This window comes from Perognathus longimembris, chromosome 15, assembly GCF_023159225.1.
Source record: "Perognathus longimembris pacificus isolate PPM17 chromosome 15, ASM2315922v1, whole genome shotgun sequence".
NCBI classification, from domain to species: domain Eukaryota; kingdom Metazoa; phylum Chordata; class Mammalia; order Rodentia; family Heteromyidae; genus Perognathus; species Perognathus longimembris.
This window is the reverse complement of record NC_063175.1, coordinates 31,369,991-31,383,567: the sequence shown is the minus strand read 5'-3', so window position 1 is coordinate 31,383,567 and position 13,577 is coordinate 31,369,991. Positions and strand designations below refer to the sequence as shown.

General features: G+C 48.8%; 1 protein-coding gene across 26 annotated transcripts in view; it reads left to right on the top strand.

Moving 5' to 3' along the window:
* Celf4 (CUGBP Elav-like family member 4) overlaps positions 1-13,577 on the top strand; it is a 274,483-nt gene that overhangs the window by 251,642 nt on the left and 9,264 nt on the right. For 11 of the 26 annotated variants that reach the window (XM_048363401.1, XM_048363397.1, XM_048363399.1 and 8 more), the window contains exons 9-11: positions 3,327-3,392; positions 4,768-4,851; positions 9,623-9,706. In XM_048363401.1, the coding sequence (XP_048219358.1) occupies positions 3,327-3,392; positions 4,768-4,851; positions 9,623-9,706 (234 nt within the window). Of the gene's footprint in view, positions 1-3,326; positions 3,393-4,767; positions 4,852-9,622; positions 9,767-13,577 lie in introns of all 26 variants that reach the window. The other 15 variants (XM_048363398.1, XM_048363392.1, XM_048363391.1 and 12 more) reach the window with 5 other exon arrangements.

The following is a 13,577-nucleotide window of genomic DNA, read 5'->3' as shown; positions in this document are numbered from 1 at the left end:
CATATCAGGCCTGTCCTTTTTTGAACATAAAACCATGTTCAGCACCTTGGACAGCAGCTGAGAGCAGAACCATCTCTGACATACAGTTCTTTTTGTTTGTTTGTTTGTACACAGACGCTTTATTTGGATGTTAACTATGTGTCAACATTGTACGCAAGATTCTCTTACAATGGAACATTTCCTCATATATCAAAAACACTCAATTTAATCAGGGTAATTGTTGTATTAATGTGAAAACTGTACAACAAAATGCAATATGATAGATGTGTAGTCAGGTCCCATGCAAATATGGCTGCTACGTGTATGACATGCAGTTCTTGACAAGAAGATCCAGGCCTATTCTTGATTCACATTGTCCCTCTCACACACAACAGTTCTCACATAGCTACACTGTGCAGTTGACCTGAATCACTTCCTCACTATGATGGGAAACAAAAAACCAGGAGGATCAGAATTCAGGCATGTGCCCAGGCAGAAAATAACCAGTGTGAAAAAAGACTTGCAAGCACGGCTTAGCAGTAGAACACCTGCCTAGCAAGTGTGAGGCTCAGAAACAAACAAAAAAAATCCTGATACTACCCCCACTTAAAAAAAGTAAATATCCTTAAACTCAAGAAGGTAAAAGATTCAGGTGAAGGGAGAACTCAGTAAGCTTCAGTGAAGCCTCAAAGAGCCTTCCTAAGGAGGAGCCTCAGGAGAAACTTTGGCATTAGAAGTAGGGATGAACTAAGCACACTCCTGGGGTGAGGCCTATCCTGGAAGCTCTGAGGCAGGAAGTCTGCCCAACAAGAACTAGGGATCATAGGAGGTTGACCAATTGGGAGAAGGCAGCCAGCTCAGATGAACCCCTGGAGGGTTATAGTCATACTCCTTACTCTAAGTGTTCATCAGAATCACTGCAGAGCTTAGTAAGCCCACCAAAATGTAGATGGCCGTCATACATAAAAGTTCCACTAGCTACAGATGGAAAGACTGCTGTGCTAGCAGGAAATGGAGGAGCAGAGTTTCCTAACTGAACTAGGAGTAGTCTTGATTCCAGTATTAAATGAGAAAAGTAAGGTTTGCCTTGCAGCACCACCCTCAATCCATAGATCTGTAGCCTGAGACCTGTCTAGCTAGTGGCCTGGTAGAACCCAGAGGATCCAAGCTGGGAGAGGTGGTGAGGGAGGGGCTTGGCCAGCTGGAGGTAGAAGAGATTCTATTAGAATCTAGTAGAAGTGTCAGGCTTGTGGACTAGGAGGTGCCATCCCCAGTGCCTCTAGGTGGTTTGTTCTCCACCCTTCCCTTCCTCCAGGCACATCAGGATCTTTGGATTCTGACAAACCCACCAGCATCTGCGAGCCCATTTCCCTCCTGTTTCTTTTCCCTATTTGTAACAATCTGTCAGATCCTATAAACAATCCCCTGTCAAATCAAGAGAGAGAGAAGGAAAGAGAGAGAGAGAGAGACAGTAATACATTAAAAAATTAATTTACCATCTTTAAATGCAGAGTTCGGAGTCACCGTAATGAGCGAGATCCTTCAAAATGTTCACTCTTTGGCAGTTACTAATGAGGTCGTTAAGCAGAGAAAGGGGGTGGGGCGACTTTCAAGGATGCTTTTCTGCACTTCCTAGCCCCAGTGCATTCTCCCCTCTTGATTGTAAGCAAGTTAGAGCATACAGTGTGGCCTTCACTACCACACAGTACCTATGAAGGGCTGCCTCTGACAAACACTGAAGATTGTTCACATACCCTTCAGTTGTACTGTTCAGTGCGCACTTACTGAGTTCCTGGCACTGTGCTAGGAGCCTGCCATGTGACTTTTCTACATGTAGGTGCCACATTGTGTGCCCTGAAGAAGGGACACCTTTTCTAATGCACATAAAAGAACTGAGTAGGTGAGTAGCTGGGAAGAGAAACAAGACGAGGCTGATGTAGCTGTCCCTCTAGAGAGCTGGCAGAGGAGCAGGAGTCAGGAGACCACTCTTCCCAGAGCACCCCAGGTAGTTTTTAGCTTCAGTCTAAATATCAGGGAACACAGAGTTAGATTGGAACAGCTCCCGGAAGCAAAGACCCAGCATCATAGCCGCTCTTTTGTGCTGCTCTTCTCTGCTCAGCAGAGCCCCAGTGTAGGCTGTTCTCTCTGCTGTGCCTTAGTTCCTAAGGGATTTGGAAACTGCCATCCCACTTTCCCTAGGGACCTCTATCCCAGAAGTTTCTGAGCGCTCTCCTGAGGTCTAGGTGCTATTTCCTAATGGAGTTGTGCTGTAAGGCTCAAGGACAAGAATTTGGAAGGAAATTTGGGTATTTTCCCACTCTCAAGGTACCTATGCCTGACATTCAGTTAGTCTGCCTCCCTTGAATCAGTAGGCATATGAGCCCAGCGGTGGTTTCTCCTGCTACCCGTGAGATAACCCCACCTAGCTCCTTGGCCTTCTCAGTATCCTGCACCCATTTCAGTCATTTCCAGCCTTGGTCACCAGAGGCAACATCCTCTCCACTGAGCCACAATTTGGTTTTTTGCTCACAACCCCTTAGAGACAACAAAGAGCAAAGGTAAACCAAACCTTTGCCCCAAGCCAGCTTCCCCAAGATTCTTGTAAAGTTTCAGGTGAAGAATCTTCTTTCACTGGGAAGTAGACATCCCAGAGCCACGAGTCAGAAATGGAGTCCTTTTGTTTTCTGGATCCTTGGTTTCTGTAGGCTGTACCCTTCTCCTAGCCTCACTTATATGGCCAGGTCCTGCTGGGAGAATCTACAGGAAGGCTGGGGGTGGAAGACATCGATGCCTTGTGCAGAGTCCCTAGGAGTCCCTCTGAGTGATATTAGGGAGATCAGAAAGACAAAGTGGTGAAGTGAGGCCTCTTGTGGTCTTTCTTTCACCCACATGAGACCTGCCAGGCTGTTCTTTTGTTCAGTGCCCCCAACTTCTGCTGAGGATCAGTGAGGACAAGGCCCCCTCCCTGCTGACAACCCCTCTCCAGATCTGGGTACTTCATGCGTCTCCCCACCCAGGCTCCCATGGTTGAGCCCTCCTCTAGCATCTCCTCCCCAGTCCTCATAGTCTTGTGCATGAATCCCCCCCTCCCCTCCCAAGTCAGCTGCACCCTCTGTCTCCCAGCCATGGAGGGCAATGCTCTCACTTCCTAAGGGCCCTGAGTACAGAAAGGAGACCTCCAACAAGGCCCAGCATCGAGGTGCTTGTCTCCAATGCTCTGCCCAAGGGCCAGCCTCCAGTGGCTGGAAAAGAGCAGTGCAGCCATTGCATGGTACCCCTGCATAGGGTGGGGCAGGGGCCAGTTTGTAAGGGCATGACTGACATCTTCTCCCTTGGCTCCCTTGCAGCACAGAGCCCCACCGCCGCGGACCCGCTGCAGCAGGCCTACGCTGGAGTGCAGCAGTATGCAGGTCGTTAGTATCCACGCGTCCCCTTGGCTCTTTCCCCAGAGCCTGCCCATGGCACCAGTGCCCTCTTCCCACCCCAAATCTAGGCTCAGCACTGCATGGTTGGGGAAGGACTTGCAGGGGTCTGGGCGGAAAGGGGGGGGCTGCACACCTCACACACTCCCTCCATCCCTGGGCTACCTGCTCTCTCAGCATTCAAGGCTCTCTCTAGCATTCAGGGCAGTTTGTCCAACATACACAATGCCCTGAGAATGGTAGGTGGGCAGAATACCAGATAAGTCAGTGAACCAGGCTGAAGGATTCCCTCCTATACCATCATTTGTCATTAAGGACCATTGCACTGACTGCTAGGGTCAGTGTACCCAGAAGCCCCGAAGTTACGTTGTATCACTGGAGTCAGTGCTGCCCTGCACTTCTGCTTGGTGCAATCCCTGGTCACTTGTCCAGGAAGCACAGGCCTGAATTTGAGAGGAGGAGGGACTTTGGAAGGGAAGAAGCTTCTACTCACTCCTCATACTTAGGCAAGTAAGATAGAATTGAGGCAGTTGAAGATAGGAAAATAAGAAGAGGTTCAAAGAAACAGCCTGTGGATATAGTGGGGATCACTGGGCCCAGCTAAGCTATCTGCAAGCTTCTGCCTTTCTTCCACCTCTGGGCTGGGCAAGATACCCATCATCATCTCTGCCTAGCCTGCATCTTTTTATCTGGCCTGGTCAAGGTTCCTCTTTGATGGCTTTAGAGAGCCAACTGTCTCTCCCCTGAGGGTGATGGGGCTCCCTGGTAAGATAGACATTCAAGGGAAGCTAACTGCGTTTAACTGGGGCATAGAGGAAGCTTTCTTACTGGCCAGCTCTCCACAGATCTGACCTCAGGTCTAGACCAGGCTGAGGAGAGTGCTGGTCATTCTTGTCCTACCTTTGACCTTTTCCAAGTGGATACAGAAATCAGGTTTGCCCAACTGAGTCCTATGTCCCCCAGCAGCCTTCCTGGAAGCTGAGTCTATAGTGCAGGCACAGCCCTACCTCCTCCTACAAGATGCCATTTGTGTGAGAGTGAGGGTAGACTAGCCATGGTTGTCCAGTGTTCCAGGTTAAACTTGCCTGTCCCCCAAACACACACACACACACACACACACACACACACACACACACACACACACACACACACACACACACACACCTAGTCATTACCCTGTCACTTCTTCACTGGTACCAAAAATTAAAAACTGCTGTCTCTGAAGTGGCTGAGCAGACGCATATCATGTGGCTGGTCAGCCTTTACTGCCTGGCACTGAAATCTCTTCTTTCTTCCTACTTCTCACCCTGTCTCTCTGCATCTTGTTGCCATCGCTGTCTCTCGCCTCTTCCTTTTGGCCCTCCAGCAGCCGCCTATCCTGCTGCCTATGGTCAGATAAGCCAGGCATTTCCTCAGCCACCACCAATGATTCCCCAGCAACAGAGAGAAGGTGAGTCATGGTCCCTCCCCTCCCTCTCTCCCTGAAGAGATTGTTTGTATGAACCTCCTTGGGCCTCTGGCCTTGGTTAGAAGGACAACCATGTCTCTGTATATGTGGAAGTGGGTGGGACAGGGCAGCAGGGTTGTGAGATATGCTGCCATCCTGTCCATGCATAGAAGGGTGTGCCTTGTAGGTAGCTTTGCAAACAAGAGTGGTGACCCAGCCTAGGAGCAGGAGACAGGGCAGATTGCCTATCCATCACACACAGCAGCTTTCCTACATAGTTGCATCATTTACCAATGGTCTGCCACAGCTCACATGCCAATTACTTGGCTAGAGTTACATTCCCTCCCTAGCACACCCCTGAATCAGCCCTCAAATAGAACCCAACAGAGGTTAGTTAGGTATTTGTTGGTCAGGGCCTTTCTCCTGCACCAGGGAGTCCTCAGCGTTAGGGAGGACATCGAGGCCTATTCTTGTGGTCTTCATCTGAAGGCTCACTGCTGTGTTCCCGAACAGTGACAACACAGCCGAGAGATGAGACTCCAACAATGTGGCAGATTTTGTGGTACATTCACAGCCTGATAGCTGTGGGTGTTTAAAAATTGATGAATAGTTTAAGGCAGTCAAAAAAGTGAGGCCCTACAGGATGTTGAGTCTAAGACCCAATCCTCTATGTATGAGCATGACTAGGCTAGTAGAGAAGATAGGGAGGAATAAGTGCTCATGGCTGTGGCATGGGTGAGGGAAACTAGTTCATCCCAGACAGAGATGTTGTACCCTCCTGACAGAGTAAACAGAGAGGTGGAGCTCCTTGTCCCATAGGCAGAGCAATTCCTGGGGATGGGAGTGACTTAGTGCAGGTCTAGGGAAGAAGTGTGTCCTAGAACATCATATCTAGTATGTGAGCAGAGCCAGGAAGGAAAGCTCCATGAGCTTGAGTGGCAGGGACCACAGAATGGTTTTTAGCATCCTTTTATCTGAAAACTTAGAATCAAGAAGACCAGAAACTGGATGAACAAGTTTCTCCTACCCTGGCCAGCTTGCCCACAGATAGCTGAGCTGGAGGAATTAGGACACTAACAAAATCCAGTCTTCCTTACCTGCAACAATACCCTCATTTCTGTTCTAGTGGCCCTCATGGAAGGGACTTAGAATCATCTCCAGTTGCTATAGTTCCTACATCAGACTATTCTAGAACTGCGGGATATAGATTACTTGGAAGGGACCTTGGGTCCAAAGCCTTTTGAATGAGACAGAATCCTAGCGAGCTCTAGCACCTGAAAAGCCAAAGGCCAGGACTTTGAAGCTAACACTTGATTGAACACCCAGCTTGCTCTTCTCCTTCCCAGATGACCCTAAATAAATCACCTCCTTCAACCTTAGTGTTATCACTGCCTCCCCAGAAGGGCACTTCCCTAGGGACTGCTCTACCACTGCCTTCCCTGATGCAAGATACTGTCAATCAGGCTGGCACCAAGTGTTGCTGGTACAATCTTAGAGCCAAGAGCTATGTCTACAAACACTGCTACTTTCATCATCTGCTGGTCATCCAGCTGACCACAGTCAGCTTCCTGCATCACCCTGTAGGCTCCTAAGTCTTTAAGTACCATCACCATATACATCAACCACTATATACAGCTTCAGGTCAGTACCACACTGACCCAACATACCTGGTATCCCCCACTGCTGATCTCCAGCCACTTTCTGCTCCTCCTCTGTACCTTATGTATGTAGCTTTCACCTCCTTCTCACTTTCACCATCTCTGAGAAACTTCAGGTACATCCTCTCCCATGCCAGTCTGCAAAACCAGACCCTATGGGACAGTCCCTACTCTATCTTCTCCTAGGGTAAAGGATCTCCCATGATTGTCTTCCATTTTCTCTGGCCATGGGGATCAGGGGCTGTGGAGGGGTAAGATATGAACCCAGAGACGAACAAAACTGAGCAGCATACCTAGGAGAAATCATGTTACTGGGAGTGGGTTGCTGGGAAAGGCTGAAGTGGGCTTAAAAGAAGGGCATCTCAGCATGTAGAGGTGGGGAAGTAGGCATTCCAGGAAGGGGGACACCACGAACAAAGGATGCTGCTAAACATAAGGTGATCCTGAGACCCCAGAGACAGGCAGAAAGGTAGGTTGGACTCAGACCAGAGCTGGGTCCCAGGATGTTGTCTGAGGCCTGGATGGGAAAGAAGATTGTGTTTTCCTAGTTCTCCCAATAGTTGTCTTTTTAATGTCCTAGTCACTTTTCCTTCTGAGGACAGCAGCTGAATATTAGAATACACTGCTTACTGGGGATGACTCTTGTGCCAGCTCCTTCTCTTTGAGCTGAGTCTGAAAACCACCAGATGCCTGAGTGTCCCTCCACTTCTTAGGCCACCTGCTCCACAGATGGGGCAAGGCTGCCCTCGGGGATGGCTATAGCTACAGCTCTGCCTGAGATTGCAATATGGTCAGGGGTAATCACTTTCTGTTTCTAAAGATCTGTATCACTTGGTATTGGACCTGATTGATCTGTAAAGTCTTGACAGTCCTACCTGATTCTCTGTGTTCTGTGAATGAAGGAATAAGAAGTGGTTGGGCATATAAGCTCATTGTTGAGAGTGGAGGGTAAATGTCCTGATAGCTCAGCCTCATACTACAGAGGTAGGACTGAGCCTAAGGTTTTGTCTCTGAGGACTTCCTGTGTCTAAAGAAAAAATAGAACATCCTCAGGAAGCAGTTTGTAGCACTTGAACATGCAATGAGGATTCCAAATCCCAGCCAGGTGTCAGCATCAGGCGGAGCCATCAGGGAAGCCCAGAAGAGTGAAGAGCAGGGCATGGGTCGGAGGACAGAAGGAAAATGAACCTGTTCTAGGGAGTGGCCTGTTTGGTTGGAGAGATAAACCTTCAAGATAGGGTAAAAGCCTCAAACCCACAAAGGATGGAAAATGGATTCTGGGGACCCAGAAGGGAGAAGCCAGAAGTACTCTCAGGGAGAGAGGTGGTGGGGACAATATGTATGGGAATCTAGGAGGGCTTTGATTGAGCTTCAAAGATGGTTCCTGCCCCAAGGATGCACCCACATAGCTGATGAGCACTAAGAGGTACATAGCTGGAAGGGACAGGGTGAGGGGAGGGCCACCAGAGTTTGGGGAGGTGAATGAGGAAGTACACCTGTGCCTGGTTTTGAATGCGCCGTCCACTGGCAAAGTGCTGGGGGTGGTAGGAGGGTGGGCATAGGAACTGAGGAGGTCAGCAACTCAGCACGTGGCCTTGGTGGGCAGGAGAGTCTTCCCTAGGTTGTGGGCATCTAGGGGGCCAAAGAAGACAAAAGGAGGGATGGGAAAGGGGAAACAGAAGAGCAAGAAGAGGACAGAGAGAATCCACAGTGAGCTGTTTGCCACAAAACTAGGTTCTCTGCTGGTCCCAGAGACCCATGATGGTTGGATTTGGCTAGAAAAGCCACACATGGGGCCACACTTATACTCATGCATATGATGTTATTCCTGACGTGACTATGAGTCACTTCAAAGGTTAAATGATACGTGGCAGATGCTAGTGAAGACTGCAGGAAATAGAACAGGCATCTGGGAAATTTTTCCATTTTTACAGAGGAAACACTGAGCATTTTTGACCATTTAAAAAGAAACAAATCTTTGTGCAAAAATTCCAGAAATCCAAAGCCCTCCACAAAGTACAGGGCATCTAGGGGGCTGAGATTTATGACAGATTGGGAGAGAGAGAGAGAGAGAGAGAGAGAGAGAGAGAGAGAGAGAGAGAGAGAGAGACATGGACAGAGACAGAGACAGAGACAGAGAGACAGACAGGAAGACAAGCAAGCAGGCAGACAGAGAAAGAGAGAGAAAGGAAGGAAGGGCACACCTTATGGAGATGACAGCCTGGGTTTATATTCTGGCTTCCCTCTCCCCACTGCATCTTCTGGCATGCGGCAACCTCTCTGGGCCTCAAGTCTCCTCATCTTGTGTAGTGTAGATGAGAATCATTAAGCAATAGGATTGTTGAAGGATGAGGTGAGTAACAAACATATAAAGTGCTTAGAACAGCCTGACATGCTGTAAAAGTATTTTTCATGCTGTAAAAGTGGCAGGGCTATTGTAAAGGAGTGGAGAAGCTTGTGTAAGGTGAGGCTCTAGGGGGCCCTAGCTAACCACACAGCCTCTATTGAAGCCCTTCCTGTACTGCCTCCTGGAAAAGCAACATAAATCTTGCTTTCTGCCTTCAAGACTACAGAGAGAGTGTGAGGTGCAGGGCAAGGATTTCATGGCTAAATGCAAAGAGCTACAAGTCTGAAAGGCAGAGGGCCTGGCCACTTGAGGCCAGTCGGAGTCAAGCCTGCAGGAAGCAGAAGGTGAATTATTTGACAAGGACAGGACAGTTCTCTCCTCAGGGCCATTTCCTCCAGGAGTAAGGCCCCACAGCTTCTCTAAACCCCTCCTTCAGCACTTCATTTTCAGAGCTACAGCTGATCATGTTCACCCCATTCTCTCATTGCCTCTGTCCCTGGAACCCCTGAGCTTCCAGGCTCCCTGTTATTACAGAAAATGCGAATGAGACACAGAGAGGTTCTGTGATCTGCCCCCAGAGCAGAGCCCAGACTTGGGGCTCACAACTCCCACTCTTCAGGGGTCGCCCTTGGATCTTAAATGGAACTCCCCCTCCTAACCTTGCCCCACCCTCCCCGCTGCGCTGCCTAACTCGCTCACCTCTCCTCTGTCTCTCTCTTCCCCCACCCCGCCATCCCTCCTCCCTGCCCACCCCCTCCCCCCACCGCAGGGCCCGAGGGCTGTAACCTGTTCATCTACCATCTGCCCCAGGAGTTTGGGGACGCAGAGCTGATGCAGATGTTCCTCCCTTTCGGTAATGTCATCTCCTCGAAAGTGTTTGTGGATCGGGCGACTAACCAAAGTAAATGCTTTGGTGGGTAAAGATAACAAACCAATAATCAGCTTCACCTAGGACAGGGGCTGCTCGCACCAACTTACAGGTGTCCAACCACTTCTCACCTGCTCCTTTTTCATCACCCTCGGGTGCTCTCTGGGCCCAACCTCCATCTCACCTTTCTTTCTGCTGCTGTTCCTTTTGCTTCTCTGCTTTCCCTGCCACCACCCTGCCCCCACCCCGGCTCTCACGTCCCACATCACAGCCTAAGACATCAGTTTCCAGTTCCAGTCCAAAGGCTATTTCAGCCAGCTGAGGAAGGGAAGGGGCCACTTTGGGTAGAGGTAGGAGGGACTTTAGGCATAACCCAGAGCCTCCATGTTCCATAGCCCCTCTCCATTCACTGTCAGAGTGGAGGGCTTCAGCTTGCTTGCTGTAAAACCTAGTGATCCCTCCCCCGCAGGGGTAGAAAGCACCTCAGAAGCTACCCCTTGGTCCTCCCTCCTCCCACTCTCTGTCTGCCCAAACTCTGTCTCCCAGGCCACCAGAGCTGAGCATTGTTGAGAGGGAACCCGGTCCCTGTCCTTAGGAAGCCTAAGCTCTGAGCTCATATGGAAACCACAGCTACTAATACCAATAAGCTCTGCCAGACACCAAGGAATGAAGCAGTAAGGAAGGAAGAGGAAGGATAGAAAACCCAAGATGGGAGGCTGGGATGAAAACAGATAAGGAAAGACCAAAAAAAAGGCAGCAGGAGAGAGGAGGGCTTACAAGATACCACTGAAGGAGGATGTGTAATGGGAGGGCCTTGGCCATTCTTTTGAAGAGAGTTTACATGGTGTGGTAGGTCATAGAATATGGTAAGAGAATGGAAACAAAGCTTTCAAGAAATGTGCCTGGTGATAGGGTATTAGTGGGAGAGAGAGGACTTGGGAGGGTCCAAGTCTTCTTGTTACTGGAACAATAAAGGCTGCCCAGTTAAACCTGAATTTCACATAAACAACAGGTACTTTTTTTTTTTTTTTACTATATGTTCCAAACATGCATGCTCTGGGCCCCCTGTAATGTTGGGAATATACTTGTACTGAAAAAAAAAATTAAAAGGAGCCACTGTTCATCTGAAATTTGCATTGCCCAGGGCACCCGTCTTTTTATTTGCTAAATCTAGCAGCCTTATCCAAGAATCTCCAGACTTCCTGGAATTCCCCCTTCCCCCTCCTCACCAAACCTTTCTCCACCTCCCGCTCCTTTGGCCTTTCTCCATCCTCTTCAGGTCCACTGTATGTTCTTAAGGACAGAGGAATGCAGTCCCCATGGGGCCACATGTGGGATCGGAGCTGAGTCCTCCAGAATTTTCTGCTTGATCCCAGATCCTGGGGCTGCTTAGAACTTGTGCTTGCCAGAGAACCCAGGTCATAGCTTAATGGTAGGGAAGAAAGAAGAGACAGATGGGAGAAGCACCAGGAAGCACATGTTAAGGAGTTTCTTGTTTGAAGACTAGCTTTCCAGTACCACGAAGGGCTTGAGTGTAGAGGGTATGTTCTTTGTAGTCAACATCTTAGAGCTAGCATTCCTTTCTCCCAGACATCTGACACCTGAGGGGGCAGGAGTATGGTCCTCCCATGGCATAGAGTTGCCCAGCCACTTATTTCTTTTGCATGGATAAAGAGCAAAAGATGGGTGCATGCCTTATTGTCTGACTGGTCTTTCTCATTGCGAGTTAAGATGATGTATATAAAAAAACAAACTGCAAGTCAGTGGCATAAGTTCTTCAAGTAAATCGCAAATGTTATGTAAACAAGAAGAAAACTTCCCAGAGCCAAGGAAGCCCTGGGCCATCTGGGTTTGGCTAGGATTTGTCAGCAGCCACATCCCCTTTGAACATATTGGGACTATTCTCCAGGTACTACCTTCCCTAAACATTACCAGCTAAAGCCATTGGCCCATGTACATTCTTTAGAACCAAAATTGTTTCCCTGCATTTTATCGAATGTGTCTCCTCTACACCTCTTCTCTCTCTCTCTCTCTCTCTCTCTCTCTCTCTCTCTCTCTCTCTCCTCCCCTCCCTCTCACTTACTCTCATTGTCGCTCTAAGACCTGCCCAGTCAAGTGCTCTTTCTTCAGCCACTTGAGTCCCTTCACTCATTCCAGCAGTGGGAGCCTTCTGCCACTTTCTCAGATACCCATAGTGTAACCCCAACCTCCCATGCTCAATGTAGGCAAACCACTGAATACTCAGCCTTAGAATCCTCATTCATGAAACAAGACCTTAGTAGTCTCTCTCCAGAGATGCTAAGAAGGTTCCACACGAGGGTCTTGACAGGGCAGACCTTCCAGAAGTGCTGTCATCCCTTTTCATCTGAGTGCTATTTTACTTTATTTTCCCATCTATAAATGTGGTCCTATGATAGAAAGGACTCCTCAGAGACTCCATTACACAGTCAAATCAGCATCCACCCAAATGTGTAAACAGAACACTAGAGGCATTTGAGGATATGTTCCTGTGGTGAGCAGGGGGTTGGGGGGTATTAGGAGGACTTCCTACCTATGAGGCTTCCCTTAGGGCATCTGGAAGGCAGGGACTTCTCAAAGGTGGGATGAGAATGGAACAGGATGCTCTGAGGGATGGAAAACAGCTCTGAGAGCAGTGTATATGCAGAATTAGTGCTCACAGCTCTGTCTACAAGGGCCCTAGTCTTCAGACAGACACTTCCTGACTCTACTGCTAGCCAAGAAATGAAACTGGTGAGGAAGGAAAGTTCTTGTGAGCCCAGAATCCTCCCCAGCTCCAAGGTTTCCAGGAAGCCCAGTGTAACCTCTTCTACCTTCCCTGCCCCACCTCCCTCCTAGTGGTCATGCCTCCCTTTCACCTTGCCCTAGGTAGCCTCCTGTGGCCCCCTTTCTCTCTTTCCCTTCTCCTCTCTGCTTTGCTTGCTTGCTTTCCTTCCAAGAGCTGCCAAACCCAGGTGTTGAAGTAGAGTTGGTGCCTGTGGTGCCAGTGTGCGAGCAGAGGTAGGAGAGGTACAACTTGTACCTAGAGCCAGGCTATCTTGTCCTGGCAGGAACAGGAGCGTTAGTTTGCCCACTGTCCTTAGTCTGGCGTAGAGCAGTATAAAAAGACACAAGCTCACTTCTGAAAACTGCTTTGGTATGCTAAGCACTTGACTTTAGTCATCAGATATACAGGTCAGTGGAGGGAGATGGGAGAGAGGTGGGGGGGGGAGTTGGTGGAAGCATGACTGGAGGCTGATCATGATCCTAAGTCTGTCTTGTTCACTTTGGTATCATTGATTTATACAGATGTTGGTTTCATTGATCTGGGCTCATGGGTCCATTATGTGTGTGAGTAAGCTATGCACACATACATCCTCTTCCTCTATCTTCAATGGTGCATGGCTGCCTGAGCAAATTGAGCACTGAAAGGAGAGAAGATAAAAAGAAAAGAGGCAAATGGAGGCAGTGTCTGGGGTGGGGGTAAAAAGGGAGAAAGAGCCACTAGGAGAGGAGAGTGAGAAAAGTGTGTTTTGTTTTGTAATAAAATCTCAGGCAGGGCTAAGCTTCCACAGACAACCAAGAAAACAGCTTCACATGCGACCACATGGGATCTAGCCCCCAGCCATCTCTGTGGCACATTCTAGGGACAGCTGGAGTAATTCACCAAGCTGGGCGTCACATAGTTGTTGTTTAAAAAAAGAAAAACTTAAGTTTTTTGAGGCCTCACATAGTTTTCAGGATCGAACTCTACAAGATCTTCTGAAATTGAGTAATTCAGGGAAGTATCAGAGAAAAAAGAATTGTAAAAGTTTATTTCCTGGAGACACTAGGGGCTAGAGGGGATGTTTCTATTTCA